This window comes from Mangifera indica, chromosome 9, assembly GCF_011075055.1.
Source record: "Mangifera indica cultivar Alphonso chromosome 9, CATAS_Mindica_2.1, whole genome shotgun sequence".
Lineage (NCBI taxonomy): Eukaryota > Viridiplantae > Streptophyta > Magnoliopsida > Sapindales > Anacardiaceae > Mangifera > Mangifera indica.
In genome coordinates this window covers 7809777-7828708 of record NC_058145.1, presented here as the reverse complement: position 1 = coordinate 7828708, position 18932 = coordinate 7809777, and the positions used below count along the sequence as shown (strand labels likewise).

Sequence of the window (18932 nt, the reverse complement as noted above, 5' to 3'; positions counted from 1 at the left end):
GAAATGGTGAAATTCGAAAAAACGGAGTTACAATTCGAATTCCATACGTTAAGATACCTTAAAGTGACGATACTCAGAAAATCATTCAGAAATCGTGAAAATACGAATCGATATATCCTAAAATGGTGAATTTCGAAAAAACGAAACTGAAATTCGAATTCTATACGTTGAAATACCTTAAAGTGACGATACTCAGAAAATCATTCAGATATCGTGAAAATATGAATCGATATAACCTAAAATGGTGAAATCTGAAAAAATGGAACTGAAATTCGAATTGTATACGTTGAAATACCTTAAAATGACGATAATTGAAAAATCGTTCGGAGATCATGAAAATACGATTCGATATATCCTGAAATTGTGAAATTCGAAAAAATGGAGTTGCAATTCGAATTCGATACGTTGAAATACCTTAAAGTGATGATACTCAGAAAATTATTCGAAAATCATGAAAATACGAATCGATATAACCTAAAATGGTGAAATCCGAAAAAACGGAACTGAAATTTGAATTCTATACGTTGAAATACTTTAAAGTGACGATACTCAGAAAATCATTCGAAAATCGTAAAAATACGAATCGATATAACCTAAAATGGTGAAATCTGAAAAAACGGAATTAAAATTCAAATTCTATACGTTGAAATACCTTAAAGTGACGATAATTGAAAAATCGTTCGGAGATCATGAAAATACGATTCAATATATCCTGAAATTGTGAAATTCGAAAAAATGGAGTTGCAATTCGAATTCGATACGTTGAAATACCTTAAAGTGACGATACTCAGAAAATTATTCAGAAATCGTGAAAATACGAATCGATATAACCTAAAATGGTGAAATCCGAAAAAACGGAACTGAAATTCGAATTCTATACGTTGAAATACTTTAAAGTGACGATACTCAGAAAATCATTCGGAAATCGTGAAAATACGAATCGATATATCCTAAAATGGTGAATATCGAAAAAACAGAACTAAAATTCGAATTCTAAACGTTGAAATACCTTAAAGTGATGATAATTGAAAAATCGTTCGGAGATCATGAAAATACGATTCGATATATCCTAAAATGGTGAAATTCAAAAAAACGGAGTTACAATTCGAATTCGATACGTTGAAATACCTCAAAGTGACAATACTCGGAAATTCATTCGGAAATCATGAAAATACGAATCGATATAACATAAAATGGTGAAATCTGAAAAAACGGAACTGAAATTCGAATTCTATACGTTGAAATACTTTAAAGTGATGATACTTGGAAAATCATTCAGATATCGTGAAAATACGAATCGATATAACCTAAAATGGTGAAATCCAAAAAAACGGAACTGAAATTCGAATTCAGAAAAACGAAACTGAAATAACGTCGTTACATCGTAAGTTGTGTCAAAAAACACCAAAATTTGAAAACTCGAATTTGAAATTTGAAAAATACATATAGAAAATCCTAAAACAGAAAAAACGGATATAAAATTCGAAAACTACACGATCAGAAACCGTGGATGAGAAAAATCTCAATTTAACCCCTAATGAAAATTCTTTAATTAAAAAGGTCCAATGTTATATCAAAAATTTCCATAAAACCCCCTTTGTTGTAATGAATCTCATCCAGCTCTCCAAGATTAAAAAAACCCAATTTACCCCCCAACTAAGTTTGAAAATGACGCTGCCGTGGGAAATTTCGTTCTGCCGTGGGAAACTCCGTTCCCACGGCAGACTGCCAATCCAAGTTTCAGCCAATTTCGGCCAATTTTTTGTCGTTTTGACCTCCGATTTTTGCATAAATCAAATCTACACATTGTATAACATAAAACCCCTCAATCAATTCAACAAAAACAACCAAAAATCCAAACATTTTAAGCAATATTCAAAGCGTAAACCCTAGAATTTCAAACCCAAAATTCTCAATCAAATCTCAATTATATCAACAATAAATTGATCCAAACAAGATTACGGGAGATATACTAACCTTCTTTGCCATTTGCGGTTGCCGGGAAGGTTCAAAATCAATGGAAATGACCTTCGCCGTGGGATTAACGTGGGAGGAGGAAACTTTTGCGTTTTTTCGTGGAAATACACAGTGAAATCAGAACCTGCCGTGGGAAATTTTCCTTTGTATATAAAGGGGGGCAGTTTTGTAATTTCGCTTTTCCCACGACAACGTGCGAAATTTCAAAAAAACCCGACGTGGGCTAAGGATTTCCCCGACACCCCAATGTTTTAAAAAAGTCAGTTTACCCCCCCACAACCCATTGTTCATTCAACTGTCGTGGGAGAATTCGTCCTGCCGTGGGAAATTCCGTTCCCACGGCAGACTGCCGATCCATTCGGCAGCCAATTTCGGCCAATTTTTGGTCGTTTCGACCTTCGATTTTCACATAAATCAAATCTACACATTGTATAACATAAAACCCCTCAATCAATTCAACAAAAACAACCAAAAATTGAAACATTTTAAGCATTATTCAAACCGTAAACCCTAAAATTTCAAACCCAAAATTCTCAATCAAATCGCAATAATATGAACTTGATCCAAACAAGATTACGGGAGATGTGATAACATTATTTTCCATTTTCGGTTGCCAGAAAGCAAGAAAATCGGCGGAAATGACGTTCGCCGTGGGATTGCCGTGTGATGTGGAAAAAATTCGAATTTTCTTTGAATTGCACAGTGAAAATTTGCTGTGTTTATATATGGGGGCAGTTTCGTCATTTTACAAAACCTAGGCATTTTTGCTTAAAGCTGAATTTTTTGGGTAATTTCGCTTAGACCCCTTTAATTTTGCCTAGTTTTTAAAATTTCCCTATAATTAATAAGCCAAAAGACTGTGTCCCAATAGGGAAATCTCAAACTTTCGTCCTTTAATTTTTTAAAATTTAAATATCTACTAATAAATAAATTGTTGTTAAAAATTTTAATTAAGATTAAAGGTAAAACTATTATTTATTAAAAAAATTTTAAAAATTAAAATTTTATTATATTTTTCTCTTAAGTTTAGAACCCTAAGTTTAGAAATATTAAAATTTCTCTCAACTTAAAGTTTGAAAACTAACAAATACCCTCTAAGATTTATTTCTCCTCTCTTTGGCATCGATTCACTATTTTCTATCATCAGTCGTTCTCCCTCGCTCGTTATCTCTCCCTCCGATCACTCTCCTTTCCTCTTTGACCATCTTTACCCAAAACGAAGACAATCAATCTTCTTTTAAGACAAAGTTGTGTCATCTACATGTAATATTCTCAAGTACGTTTCAAAAGTATTTATATTTTTTGACCCTACTTTGATACATTGTATGTATAGATATATATATGTTCAAATGTATGTATATATAATATATATAGAACAAAAAGAAAAAAGAAAAAGAAACTACAAAAAGACATATATATAATAAGCCAAAAATGTATGTATATACATTAAGGGCTAAAAGACAAATCAAAAAGCATTTTTCAACTTCTTTTCCCGTCTCTTCTAGAAAGCTCAGCTTTCTTTATACTTCTTTGTTTTTGAAAAAAAAGAGGATGATTTAAAGGGGTTTTGAAAAATAAAATAAGAAAAGAAAAGAAAGTACTTTGAAGGTTTTAGTAATCAAAAGATCTCTTTCTTTTCCCTTTACCTATGTTTATATATATATTGTAGTATGTTATATGAATATGTTAGTATGTTTTGGTGTTGACTTAAATTGGTTCTCGGTGAGAAAATAAGTAAGGCAAGGAAGAGGAAGCAAGCTTGGCAAGTGTTAGCTTAAAGCAAGATAAGTGGAATTATTTTTAGTATGTTTTATGTTTTATGTCTTTGGTTCTTTTGCTCTATGTTATAAATGATGATTTTGAAGTTGAGAAATGTTGTTTTGCCATTTGGGGTATTTGTATGTGTGATTTTGTTCATGGTAGAGAGTTAACAATATTTACAATTTTACTATTAATTTTGTCCCACATTTTGATTACTGTATCTGATGAATCATGAGTGTTGTTATAGCTCGTTAGAAAGCTATTTGAATTCTCTTTTCAATGATATATATTTTGTATGATTTGGAGACCATTTAGACTGTTAAATTGCTTGAACAAAAAATTGTCCTATCAAATAAATAGTAATTGTAGTTTTTGGAGAAAACACATGTTGACTGCTTTATTTGATGAATCATGAATGTTGTTATAGCTTGTTAGAAAGTTCTTTGAATCCTGCTTTAATGATGTATAGTTTATATGAATTGGAGACCGTTTTGACTATTAAATTGCTTGAATAAAAAGACTACACTACTTATATGAATAGTAATTATAGTTTTTTACCACTGATTTCGTCTTACATTTGGACTGCTTTGTTTGATGAATCATCAATGTTGTTATAGCTTGTTAGAAAGCTCTTTGAATTCTCTTTTTAATGATATATAGCTTGTATAAATTAGACACCGTTTGGACTGTTAAATTGCTTGAATAAAAAACTACACTATTTATATGAATAGTAATTACAATTTTTTGCCACTAACTTCGTCCCACATTTGGACTGCTTTGTCTGATAAATCATGAGTGTTGTTATAGCTCTTTGGAAAGCTCTTTAAATACTCTTTTCAATGATGTATAGTTTGTATGAATTGAAGACCTTTTGGACTATTAAATTGTTTGAACAAAAATGCTATTATATCAAATGAACAGTAACTATACAATCATTTTCATCCATTTTTTGTGACAACTGTCGCGATTCTCTATCAAGTTGTGCATCATCCGTTGCTCAACTCATTGTTTTCAATAACGTCTTACATGTTTCACTATCATACATATCATCCTTATACTTTACACTACATTTTGGCACTCATAATTTGACCATTCATTGTCTGTTATCATTCACCATTGTCCTCTACCATGGTGTTGTTGAGTTCATTGAATTTTGAATTGATTTCAAGCTATTTTTATCACCTGTGACACCAAAAAGTCAACCCCAAGAAAGTTGTGCTGAGATTTGTGGAATTCCAATTTGGAGCCAAGCGTATAGGATTACCATAGAAAAGCTCATTGCGTGCTACATTATTTCAGATAGAGCTCTAAAAGAACAAGTTTTACAAGCACTTGGTATTTGGGATGATCTTATCGGATTTATCTATATTGTCTATTGGGCAAAATTGTTTCAACTTGACACGTATTATGTTGAATCATAGGTGTTTGATTTTTATATTAAGTTAGAATTAGCTCAAAGATCCTAGTGTGAACTAATTGACTACTTTTTGAAATTTCAGTTAAAGAGAAGTTATTTTGCAATAAACCGGAAGACTTATCTCGATGGCTTGAGTGTGATAATAAGTGTTTATTGAATGTCTCTACCGATTTTGATGTTCAAAGAGTTTGGAAACATTTGGCGATGTCGAGACATATAGAAAAACTATTAAGTTAAGCATCTTGCATAATCCAATCATGTGCATCATTTATCACATGATAACTTATACATTAAATACACATGATCAATCAAATGGTCATGTGAAATTAAAGGATCTTGTTCTTTTGGATGTGATTTTCTATGGTCATAAGGTGGATACGACTCATTGGATTATTGCTAAGATCAATTCAATTAAGGATGTCGTGGACGGAGTTATTGTATTTAGTATTATTGTCACAGTGATTGCAGAAAGTTTAGGGCTTTAATTAGAAGAAAGTATCAAACCATATCTAAATAACTTTATTGAGAAGGACTATATTGGATTTGATACCCTCATGTAGATGCAAATGATCTATCACTTATTCAGACTTAGCCTTAACCTTAGCTTAAATAGCTTGCATAACCTACTTAATCAGATTCTCAACCCATTGCTCCTTGGGATAAGGAAGTTTACTCCCATCAGTTGGGTCCTTCTCAAACTGCCTTTAGTCATAGGCAGATACGTTCTCATCATGAGTCAATTCTAGATACTAAGTCATCTTTCTTTCAAGATCGTGTGCTTGGATTCATAATCTACATAAATGAATCACTATGTTAGTTGCATCATGAAATGCAAGGTTATGATCATTGTCTTCATTCCATGGAATCTCTCCTTTAGCAACATTTCATGATTGTCACCCCGGTTTCAACAGAATGTCTCCACCTTCAGAGGACAAGCCATGATTCTCCATTCATAAACTTTTTTTTCATCTCAGTATATCATCATTTTGCATAGTCTTTTGAGGAATATATATCAATGAACATTTTGATTCATGTTTCATTATATTGCTTTGTCATGTTAATTATGCTTGCTTATATGAATATTGAACCTTTTTTTTTAACGTTATGCTATGATTCATACTATGAATATTATGTATTTGTTGTTGATGATGATATTTAGAAGTTAGTTGATTGATATTTAGAGTGTTTTTCTTTTGTTCATTATTTTAGATATTCAAAAAACAAAGGAAACTTTGTTGAATTGTTTTTTGATTTTTGACAAAAAAGGGGGAAAGATTGGTTGTTTTTAAGTAAAAATGATTTATATGTCTTATTGAATTTGAAAAGAGTTAAATAAGTTTAGTTTTTAAAAAGAGTTAAATAAGTTTGGTTAAATGAGTTTAGGGCTAAAGAAATTGATATAAAACGAGTTAAAACCAAATTGATTTGTATTGCTAAAGTGGGTGGGAGCATTAAATTGTTGTTTAAAGTTTTACAAAATCTCTAAATTGATTTTTTTTTAATGTTTAAACTTAAGTTTTGTCATCAATAAAAAAGGGAGAGATTCTTGAACCCCTAGGTGTTTTGATTATGTCAAAACTAAGTTTAAATTTGATAATTAATAATTATTGAGCTAATAAAATCTATGACATAAAATTCCAATAACTGAATAATGGGCAAAATGTAGATGTTTTATGTTTCAAGTCATGGACACTCATCCCAAATAAGACGTCAATCCCTTTGCTAGTCTTATACTTGTCCTCAAAAGTCAGGCGTTCTCAAGAATTTTTGTTAAATGAATAGAGACGCTTGTCCCAAATCAAGAGACATTCGTTCTTTGCTGGAAGACAACTATGGAATGTTCATTCCTTCTTTAATGCATTCACAAGTATAATTGGGATGGTCAACAAAATCAACACATTGGGATGCCCATCACTCTGCCTATCCTTTGCCTATCCTCTCATGATTAATGCTCTTTAGAATTTTAAGGAGCAAGGCAAGATGCCCATCTTGAAAAATAGGGATGCCTATCCCAAAAATAGGGATGTCCATCCCTCGAGTAGTGTGTTTCAAGAATTCAACTGTTAGAGGATTATTTTGAAGCTGTTAAAGTAAGGATATATAAGAAAACGTTTGTCTCTCATAAAAAGGTGCTCGTCCTTGTGCATTTTCAAGGTTAAAACATCATTTTCATAAGTCAACGGCTGGTAAAATCATTCCAACGGATCTTTCAAGTCTTAAGTCTATATAAACAAGTTGGATTAAAGTCAAAATGGTTAGAGAATATATCCAAAAGCATTCAAGAATTCTTATCTCAATTTCAAGCTTTTAATCTCTTTCTAGAAATCAAAAACTCATATCTTTAAGAGAAACATTTATACACATTAGTAAACTCAACCTATTAAAGTCACATTGTACTTGTAAATCTTCCTTCTAATTACACTTGTGTGAAATCCCGTATCATTACTATAAAAAGGCGTAATCTCGACTAGTGTAATCTAAAAGTGATTCGAGTGGAAACTTGAAGTTGGTTGCTTGAAAAGTGGATGTAGAGGGCTTGGGTCAAAAAGCTTTGAACCATTCTGAATTCCTAAGTATTCTTTAAACTCTTCTCCTTTACTTTATTCTTTGATTGTTCAATTGATTTTTTTTTTTTGTGACATCTAGAGTAAAAATTTAATTTGATGGATTTGGTGTTTAATTTTTTAATAATCCTATTCATCCCCTCTTTAGGGTTAATTTGTCATTAAGGGTTTTTCAAATTATCATATCAAAGAGAGATACTTTCCCTATTGCCTATAATGTAGCTAGAATATTGTCTTACATCATCTCTTTGTTTACTAATACTCTACCAACCCCAAGCACAATTTTGAGGGATATCCACTTTCCATATAAACCATTTTTAAGTAAGTGGCTTTTCTCCCAACGAGCCTAAATAGAAGTTGTATTTGGTTGGGAAAGATGCCAAATATGTTTTACAATAGTTTCCTTATTCGAGTCTTTAAGCCTTATAAGGCCAAGACCGCCTTCATCATAAGGGAGACATACATCCTCTTATGACACTTTCATTTTATGTGAATTGCATGAATCTTTAACAATTTGCATGAGCTTTGTTAATGATTTTGTGTTGCACTAGGTTTAGAATGATTATTAGTGAAATTGGATTTGATAATGTTTATGGTAATTTCGTCACTATACATGATTTGTAGTCACTATGTAGGTCACACATTGTGAAAGTCAATTTTTGGATATTTGTCAAGTATGTGTGATACACACAATTGGGGTTATTAATATTTTCCAATATGCGAAGAGTTTTGGATATTTTTTTACATGCATATCACACGTAGTAGGGGTATATTAATATTTTTTAGTATGCATGTTTTATTTGGGACATGTGGCACAGATGGTAGGCTTTTTTAATATTTTCATTCTTAGAGATTATTAATATTTTTTTTTGTTGTAATTAATACTTTTTGTACAAGGGTTTATTAATTCTTTTAATATTTGGTTTTTTTTTTTCAACAAAGTATGAGATGTATGAATATTATGAAAATTAATTTTTTTTGGCAAAATATAGCTTATGGGTGAGAGAGGAAACATAAAACACCAATTGGAAATGAGAGAGTTTCAACATCGTATTTCTTTAAGGTGCAAGTTATAAAATAAGGCCATTGTGACACAAAGGCCAATATTTAGGTCATATTGACATATGAGCAAAAAAAAAATTTTCTTAATTACATGTTGTGGAAAGTTTATAGATTTAGAGGAGTTCTACTTCAACAAAGTATTATCACACTTTGTTTGATTGGGGGATATTGTGATGACGAACTCTAGTGGTGAGTTTTGGTTTAGATTGAATGAGGTTGATGTGAAGTCCAATCTTTTGAGTTTTCCCTCATTATGAACTACTATTTAGCTATTAGATCAAGATGGAGCATTATCTTCATGAGACATACTTGTACGTTGAGGCATTAGTCAATTAAAACAATATAATAAAGGTATCCAAGGCTAAGGCATGAGAGGAGGACGACATCGATGACGTGAAGATTACTTTATTATATTGTCAATGAAGGGATCTCTTATATAGTGAAGCCATATGACCTAACCGGAGATGTCAAAGTAACCTTAGGTTACTTTCTTATCGAGATCTTTTGTTTGTATTAATATTCATTATACTCAGATCATTCAATTCTAACATACAAATCATTTGTATTTACTACTTTGCCAACTAAAAAAAATTCCATAATGTATCAAACATTATTTCCATTAAACTGTATACTGTAACAATTTTTACATAGAATAGAAATAGAAATTATATTTTTAGTACCTTTGGCGAAATAAAGAACTTTGTACAATCTCAAAATATGTTCAAATGGAAGTGTTAGAGAACAATTCTCCATGGCTTCTATTGCAACCTTTGCTCCATTTGCCATCTTTAACATCATTTTATACATGGACAACACAAAGCTATTTTGTAGGTTTTGCAATGAAACACATATGTGAGATGTAGTTGTTGAATCTAATATCCAAGAATGATCATTTGAATTAACTATTAATTCAAATTCTATTACAAATGAAGGAAATATATTTACTTTCTGTTCCTTCATGCTTTGAAGATAAATAGGACAATTTCTCTTCCAATGTTCATCCTTGTTGTAGTGGAAACACTGCCCCTTGAGTTTAGCCTTTTCTGTACTAGTTTCAACTTTCTTGAAATTTTTTTTCTTTGGTCCAACTTTTGGACCTTATTAGGGTTTTTTTTTTTGCTTCTTCTTTGTCCCACTAGAATAAGCATTATTAATTTGCCTATACCCCTTTCCTTATTTATAGAACTCTTGAATCTTATTTAGAAGCTCTAGAAGTGTATGATCGATTCTATTTAGATCGAAGTTTTTATAAATGATTTATAACTACTCGAAAGTGATTAAAAAATTAAATTCACCTTGAATTTGTCAGACATGACAACTTTGTATATATCCAACTGCCTAGGATGTTAATCATCTTTATAATATGATCATTCAGAGGCATTCCTTTCCTTAGTCTCATTCCGAAAAATGTTGCACACAATTCATATTCAACAACCCGTGAATTTTCAGCATACAACTCTTGTAAAACAATGAGGATGTCATACGCATTTTGCATATTTTCATGCTTCATCTGAAGCTCTTTGTTTCATCAAAGCTAACCTGTAGCTTCGAGCTCTTAGATTTTCCTTTTACTTGGTTCTGAAAACTTCCTTTTCTTGTTCCATTGCATCGAGAGCCAAATCAATAAGAATTGGTGCTTCCATGACATATCTAACCTTTTCAAAACTGAAAACCATTCTCAAGTTTCTAAATCAATCCTTGAAGTTCAATCTAGTTAAAAATTTGTCATATAGAATCTGTAATAATACATTATTGGCCATTTTTAGATTATCACAATTATTAGTGAAACTACAAAGAAAACAATTTTATTAGTGTCTCATATGGATTTAAACCTTTAATGTAAAATCACATTAGGTCCCACTATTTTATTCGAATCTCACACTTCCCTGGATAAGATCCAAAAATTTTTGTTAAATTAAATTTTTAATGGAGAATCGAAATCTAATTAAATTTAATCAACCTCACATAATAAATTTTTTTTTCAATTAAATTCAATAAGTAAGAAACCATTTCTGTTTATATCTCTATATAAGATTTGATTCATATTTTTTGCCCTTGCTTCGGATATCTTACACAATAGAAATCTTGGTACCTTCGGTTGGTTGAATCTGAATCATTACACTTTCTTAAAATGACATTTTCATCATGTTCTCACATATTAGAATCTTAGTCAAGATGAAAATACCCATCCAAAAACAAGGTAAATCTGATTCTAGGACATAAAGTTTATATCCCTTACACAATAGAAATCTTATATTATTAAAATTTATGTCAAAGAATTTAGTTATCCTATCATAGAAGGTTTAAATTTAATAATTTTTTTTAAGGGAGATTTAGGCTTAACTTAAGATAACTAAGTTTTGTTTTTAATTTGTTATACATACATCACATATATGCAAAAATTAAAACATGGTGGGATGATTATGAAGTTTTTGAAAATACATCCTAAAGGTAAACTATTCACATAGGCTGATATCTTCGATCGGATCACCATTCCAATATGCTCGGGTCCTTGTCTAGCCACTCCAATTACATTTGGAACCTAAACATATAGATTTGATAAAATAAAATAAATAGAAAAATTAATAATTACATACCTTTTAATAAAAGAATATTGCATTCCAACTATTGTAATATTGAAAAATCATAAATTACACCCATGATCATCTCAAATAACATTCATACATCAACTGAATTAATATTTGATAAATATTATGAACTCATTCATAATAAAAATAAAAATTAAATACTCAATTGATCTCATCAATTACAAACACAATAAAATCATTATGATTCAAGAACTTAACAATTACCTAATATTAGGTCATGATTGTATGTACCATTATGCAATATTATATCGTTATATTTAATTTCACATCAACTTTATATCAACTCTCACATTCAATCAATATTAAATGTTAATTGATATTTGTGCATAATTGATTATTTTATCAAAATTAAACTAAATCATACATTATTTTTCGTGGCACTTATACATCTCATATCATCCACCATATCATCTAAAGTCTATATCACCATGCATCCATCTTCCATTCAAAATCACTTTAATCAACATTAAATGTTATATATGTAAATCAATATATCTCCATATATTAGACATTTTCCATGCATACCTCCTACATGCATGCCCCTAACTCACATGTTTCATGTACTCTACATAAAAACTTCATCAAAATGCACTGTATATCAACATATACACAATGGTTGAGACATGCATGTCAATCATTCATTTTGAAAATAATTTACCAGCTAAATAAGAACATGCATGTCACATTCAAGCATATATATACATGTATCCCATGAACCCTTCATCACATACATGTCTTAAATGATGTGTTCTTTAACTTAAAATCATTAGAACACAAAATAAGCAACAAAACCCAACCATTCTAACTTCGTCAACAGGTACATTACCAAAACAAAATTGAAATGTTGATTTTAAGGCAAATCCACAAAATACATGTATACCCATGTTACCTACACATACCCTTATGCATAGATAACACAAATTTAGCTCAAAATCAAACATGTAAGGAGCCTAAAGTGGCTTTGATACCATTTGAATGATTTGGAGGTGAAGAGGATGATGGAAAACCATGTGCATAAACCATTCATACAAGGATCAATGTCATACATAAAACTATGTAAGAAAGGCAAAAAATATACCTTCTCCAAGCTTGTTTATTTGATAAAGATGATGGAATGGATAACCATGCTTTTAATGTCTCTAAAAGATTGCACCAAACCAAGCATAAAATGGCCTTAGCCAAATTAGAGAGAGAAAGTGAGGTGAGAGAAATTTTTAGTTAAAATGAAACTTTAGCTTTTTATGTTGGTGAACTTAATTTTGCAATTTCTTAATTGTTGCATGTCTCATAGCAAAATCTTTATTTACATAATAGTCATGCATGCATATTTTATATATACATTAGCCACTTTAATTTTATTCATAAATATTTTAATTTTTAAAACGCTACTTTCACATCCATATAACACTTTTATATGATGTTTATTTTATTATTCTTAGGAAGGTGTTAGCCAATCCTGGACAATCAATCCTCACTTTCTTAAATGTTCAGTTTATTGGTGTAACCTTTTAGATTTATTGGTATAACTTTTAGATTTATTATAGTGTAGTCATGAACCCTTTTCAAATGGTTCAAAAAATATATCTAGAAACTCAACAACTATGGTAAATATTTAGTAATGTGTTATAGTCCTTAAACCACAATGAAAATACATTTTATCGAACCTAATTTTCGATTGTACTCCCATGTAGGTAAGATCCTTCCATTATCAAATTTTAATTGAGTTTGGGTTCATAGATCGTCAAAACCCTAACTTCGATACTCTATGAATCTTTAATCAATATATTCAAAATGTGTCATCATGAACCTCTTTCATATGACTTATATTATACTCTAATAAGAGATTTTTAGTTTTTAATATTTATCGATATTCATGTAGAAAGTCAAATCTAGATAGAGTTAGCAGATACTTTGAATTCAATAACTCCAAGTTAACAAATCTTATCTTGATCATCATTTGTCTTAGTATACAAACAACGCATTATTAGCATGGTCTTTTCATACAAAACATGACTAGCTCCGCATCTTCGTTCAAAGGATTACTTTGTATGCTAGTATAATTATATGATAAGTTATTGATATATCGCAATAAATATATGACTTATTGTAACTAGTCATATTTGAAAAATAGTTCACTAACTATTAACCCATACGATGTATTAGTGATGTCATCATCACCCACACTAATATTATCTTATATATTCAATAGAACTAATATTATCTTATATATTCAATAGAGACATCTAGTATACCTACTAGGTGATATTATTGTCCAACTATATCACATCTATAAGGAACAATTTGATAATTCAATCTTACTTATAAAGTGATTTATCTGGATAGTTCATATATACACTTTATATTTAAACAAATAAAAGAAACAATTTATGCATGTAAACAAAAGAATATTTTCTTTTATTAATAAATCATATTTACATGTATACAAGATGAAATATCTTGAAACCGATAACATGAATAGTTCTTAGGGCATATATTAATAGTTACTAATTACTATATTTACTTAAATGTAACCCCCAGTGCTATAAATATTAATTGTGAGTTGGGATAAGATTATATCGGAAAAAGACAAGTTAGTTATTGTAAATAAAATTTTTTGTAATATGCTTTGATTAACCCAATAACAACATTGTGGGTGTAGGCTCTAAAGCTTTTTAGCTGAACAACGTAAAAATTGTTCAGTTTTTCTTTCGACATTTATACTTTTTATACTCTTACACGCAAATCTGGTTGATTTGTTTGATTTATCATTGGTGTAAATTTACACAACGACAGTGATCAACACTTTCTAGTACAATAAAGTATATACACTGCATATTTTAATTGTAGACGTAGGAGAATTCCGATAAGGTGAATGGTTATGCAAATTTTAAGTAAATTCATCTAATGTCTCGTTTTTTATTTGAAAAAAAAAAAATAAGTTCATAGCATTACTGCGATTATGCTTTCACTAATCAGTTATCTCAAAATTAATTTTCAGTTTCTCATTCAAAATCAAACCAACTAAACCTTTCATTATCATTATAGATTACGGAGATTCTCCTCATCTCACATTTCTCGTGGGGAAAAAAAAAGGGGCTCAAAGCATTAGTAAAATTTTTCTTCTCAAACAAAATACCAAGCAAACCTTTCATTATACATTACATAGCCGAGAAGAAGAACATTCTTAAACATAAAACAGTATGTTTATCTTACCAACAAAACAACAGATCAAATTAACAACTCGCCCACAAAAGAAACCACAAATATAAATTAATAAATAGAGGGAAATCAAACCAAATGAACAATCACCACCTCATCAAAGAAAAAACATGTTGCGATTTCAACATCAGGGTGAGAATTTGTGCTGAATTTTCTGAAACTAATTACTGACGATTGTTATTCATGCTTAGAGATAGTTGAGAATGCAACTTTTTCCATTATTGGTGACAGATTCACCATTATAAGAAGACCAAAGAGAGAGCTGATCGTTCCTATAAGGTCCACTCTGGCCAAAGCAATTCTCCAGAAATCCTGAATGTTGTCTTGGTGTACTCATTGACCTTGCCGTGGCCTTTGCAGATTGTGTTGCAGCCATGAAAGTGGGAAAAACAGGAGAATTTTCGTCTCCAGACGTATTGATATTCTGTTGTGCGCGACAAAATGATCTTCGAGGAAATGAATGTGGAGAATTCAGTTCATTCAATGACTCATGCATCCGCATATTTCTCAGTGTAACTTGTTTTGGAATGTATATTTCACCAGTAATCAGATTTGGACGAACAGCTGGTTTTACGAACATTTCTTTCTCCACCCGGCAGCTCGGCTGTCTTTCCTTGTGGGGCATTGATTCTTCCAGTGTCTGAACGTTTCTTCTTTCCTGAAAATTTATTTTAAATGCAGAATCTAAGTATAAACATCGCATAGGAGAGAAAAAGATGTTTGAAAGCTTGCTAGTACTATTAGGAAATGAAATTATCCTTAAAAACTTAAAATGGATGTGAAGATTTTTCATTTTTGGAAGAAGTTTCTGTACTTAGAATTAGGGCCTACGATATTTCCCCACAAACTTTGATGAATCCATTTACTCACAAATTTGTTAATAAAATATATTAAATCTTTTTATAAAGTTAGTTAGAAGACAAACATGTTCTACATCTTTGTTAAAGTTAAAGCTAAATAATAGTTGTTTCTAAAAATTTATAAATTTTTTATTTACTCCTAAATAATAATTATAAAAATGAAAATTATAAAAAGTCACTATCACCCGCTACCCCCATCACCCTTGGGTTCAATCTTTCCCCTCTATTTCCTTCTATATAAAATTTTTCTCCACTGCTGGATGTGTGTTTTCACACCATGATCTCAGATCTTGTTTTTGAATTGATTTTGAAAAAGAGAAAAACAAATTTGAAATTCTAATGAATTCATTTAAAAGGGGAAAATTGCATTTCTACAATATAAATTTAAGATATATTGGAGGTTGAAGAAAAAAAGTGAAAACTTGGAAAAAGGTGGCAACTACTTTTACAGAAGAAATGGGCCTCTTATCACAAATACATTACGGAAGGGAATTAACTGAATTTTCCAAGGTCAGTGGGGCTCATGCCTCCACTAACCCCCTTAATGGCTCCGTATGTAAAGAAGCGAGAAGGAAGATGGGAACTGAGTAATGATTACCCTGTGAGAATATGAGTATTTCATCATTCTTTCTCTTTTGAGGAAGGCCTCTTGCTTTCTTAACCATACGGCTTCCATGTCTTCCTTTGAAAGCACACTAAAATCCCAATTTCTTTGACTCTTGTTACATTCGGCCTGTCAACAACAAAATGTTGAGCATACTAGACATATAATTACAATTCACTGACCAAAATATGTTAATAATTTCTCTTACCATTATTTCCTTCTCTCCCAAATCCTCTTTTTCCAGGACCTCTGATTGTTTTTTAACTTTAGATGGCAAACACTTCAGAGTCGTTTCTAATCGGCGTCTTACGGCTCTGCCTCTAACAATTGCTTGTAGCCTCACCAATCCCTTCAATGCCCGCAATGCTTTCCTTGCCTGTTTTACTCCAATTTCAAACTTCACATCAATTACTACTTCGTTTCACCTAAATCTAATATTCCATATATGGTCTACATTTGAAATAAAATTGACCTCATTAAGCAAATTGAACTTGTATAAAATTTTCAGCTTTCTGAAACGCATTTCAATTTGGCTACTTTTAATATTAAAGCACACACAAATTCTTAATTCACATTAGTGCTATGTTAACTTGAGAGCAACTGTTATTGTTTAAAGGGGTTCCAATGAAGAGAAAAGGTTAAAGAAGCTCACTAGATATGCTCGGAAAGCGCTTTGAATCTTAATGGCAGACAAATTTCTTTGTTTTTCAGTGAACTGATGGAAAGATTTGGAAGAACCCATGAGCCGAACAACCTCATCCGCGGCATGAGCAGCAGCAATTGCAGCCTCAGCAGCAGCAGAGGTTGCAGCAGCAACACTCAGAGCATGTTTTCTCTGCTTTTCGGTTGCTTCACTCAATGATCTTTCCGGAGCTGAAAGTGCATCAAATTTTCTATACTTAAGGAGCCTCCCTGGAACACATTTTCGCCGCTTGGTTTTCTGAATTTATCATTCAAAAACAACTAATAAATATCATACTAGGACTAAATCAAAGAAATACTAATGAGAAGAGTGCAAGAAAATGAACCTTTCCTGGTTTTGTTTTAGCCTCAGAAATGAAGAATTTCTTCACCCAATCAAACCAGCGACTCTTCTTTGCCATTCAATGCCTAAAAAATAATTATTTCAATTAAACCTGGACACATTCTTCTGTTCTTGAAGTAAACTTGTATATCCCAAATGGCTGAAACCTGAAAGAAAGTAATGAGTTATAGGGAATGTTTGTTGAATTCATATTGATATAGGGGGTCCCTTTGCCCCTCTTTCTTCCAACTGTCATTTTCAAAATGGGTAATGACCGGTTCAGATGTTTGTTATTCCATAACACTCATGAATATGGGTTTTATAAGAAATTTGTATAATGAAATGAGGTATAAGATTATTACTGCATGTGGCCTCAACCAAATTTGGGATGATAGTTTAAGCCCCATTTAATCACTAACTGCCGGGTGGTCTGTAGTCTCCATTTAAGTGTTAAGAAATTTAGCATATGCAATGCAATCCATGTGCATCTTATCTGGTTTTATATATTAATAATTTATTGTTTCATCTTTCTTTCACTATATTAGGATTCTTTCTATGGAAACTACTATGTATATAATAGTTCAAGTTATACTCTTTTTTAAGCGTATAATTTGGTGAACATGGGGCCAGGGATAGCAAAAAAGCATTAATTTTCCTTCATGGAACTTGTTGATTTTAGATTAGTAGTTTATGACAATTTAGGTTTACAATTAAGGATGAGGCACTGTTACACTCGTTAAGTTAAAGACTTGTGAATGTCTCGACCCATTGTTAAGAAAATTTGGATTTGTTTCTTATCCACCATAGATAGTGAGACTCAAAGCAAGTCCTCTTGATTTAAATTAATGAGTACTTCTGATCGAAATTGAATCAAGAAAAAAGGCCTATAAATCTATGATATTTTGATAATTGGTAAAGGACTGCACTACTTATTTCCCACGACAAGCCATGCATAGAGCTACCAACTTACCAAAATTAAGCTTCGATATGAGAAAGGAATCGGAACTTAATCTCTTGGCCTTGGCATCCCAAAAATAGTAGGCAGCGCAGTGAGGGTAACGTGGATTTTGAGCTGGTTATGTCCCAAGAAGAATGGTTAACAATGGAAAGAGATTGGTGCAACTTTTCTTCATGGCTACTTTGAGTTGCCCTTATAATAGCTAGACAATAATGTTTCTTTTGAGCTGTCAATAATGGCCTATCCATAAAAAAACTGTCACTGTTTTTGCTCATCACTAATACAACTTCTATATATTTCAAACTTTACGCAAAATATAGCTTTTATCGGAATTCAGTTCTATTTCTTGTTTAATCTAATTCAATTTATATCGATTAGGTTTATATTAGGTTAGTCGATTTTCATTCAAATAACACTCTACCTGTATATAATAAGAAATAAACTAATTTATGCATATTTTCTACCATTGTTGACAATATCACTATATGCATTTCTTAATTCATCATTGATTATAATATCGTGCTGAACCATAAACAAACATGAATCCCATCTTCTGGTTCATGGTCTAGGGTCCCCAAGCCACATAAAAAGTGATGACAATGATCTATCCTTAGATTCCCATAATGGAAGTTTCATATTAAAAACGTTTCAATAATATTATATATCGACCAATAATCACTCAACCTAAAGGATAACTTTTGAACATGTAATCATCAAAACTAGTATTAAAGTCTATTGCAAAGCTTAATGACACAAATATAAACTAGCAATTTGCACATCATACCACAAATTTTAATGCATGGCGTTTGTATGTTATTGTTTACCAATAAGAGTTAATGCTGAAAGACAATAAGAGTAACAGAAGTAATAAATAGTT

At 31.1% G+C, this 18932-nt stretch overlaps 1 protein-coding gene across 1 annotated transcript; it reads right to left on the bottom strand.

Annotated features, from left to right (window-relative positions):
- Positions 1 to 14515: 14515 nt before the first annotated feature.
- On the bottom strand, positions 14516 to 17270 carry LOC123226425 (protein IQ-DOMAIN 12). Its single transcript, XM_044650943.1, has 5 exons — positions 17102 to 17270; positions 16726 to 17013; positions 16282 to 16449; positions 16068 to 16202; positions 14516 to 15267 (listed from the first exon to the last, which is right to left on the bottom strand). Exons 1-5 carry the CDS (start codon positions 17174 to 17176, stop codon positions 14797 to 14799), a joined length of 1137 nt encoding a protein of 378 aa, XP_044506878.1. The 5' UTR covers positions 17177 to 17270; the 3' UTR covers positions 14516 to 14796.
- Between the last annotated feature and the right edge of the window lie 1662 nt (positions 17271 to 18932).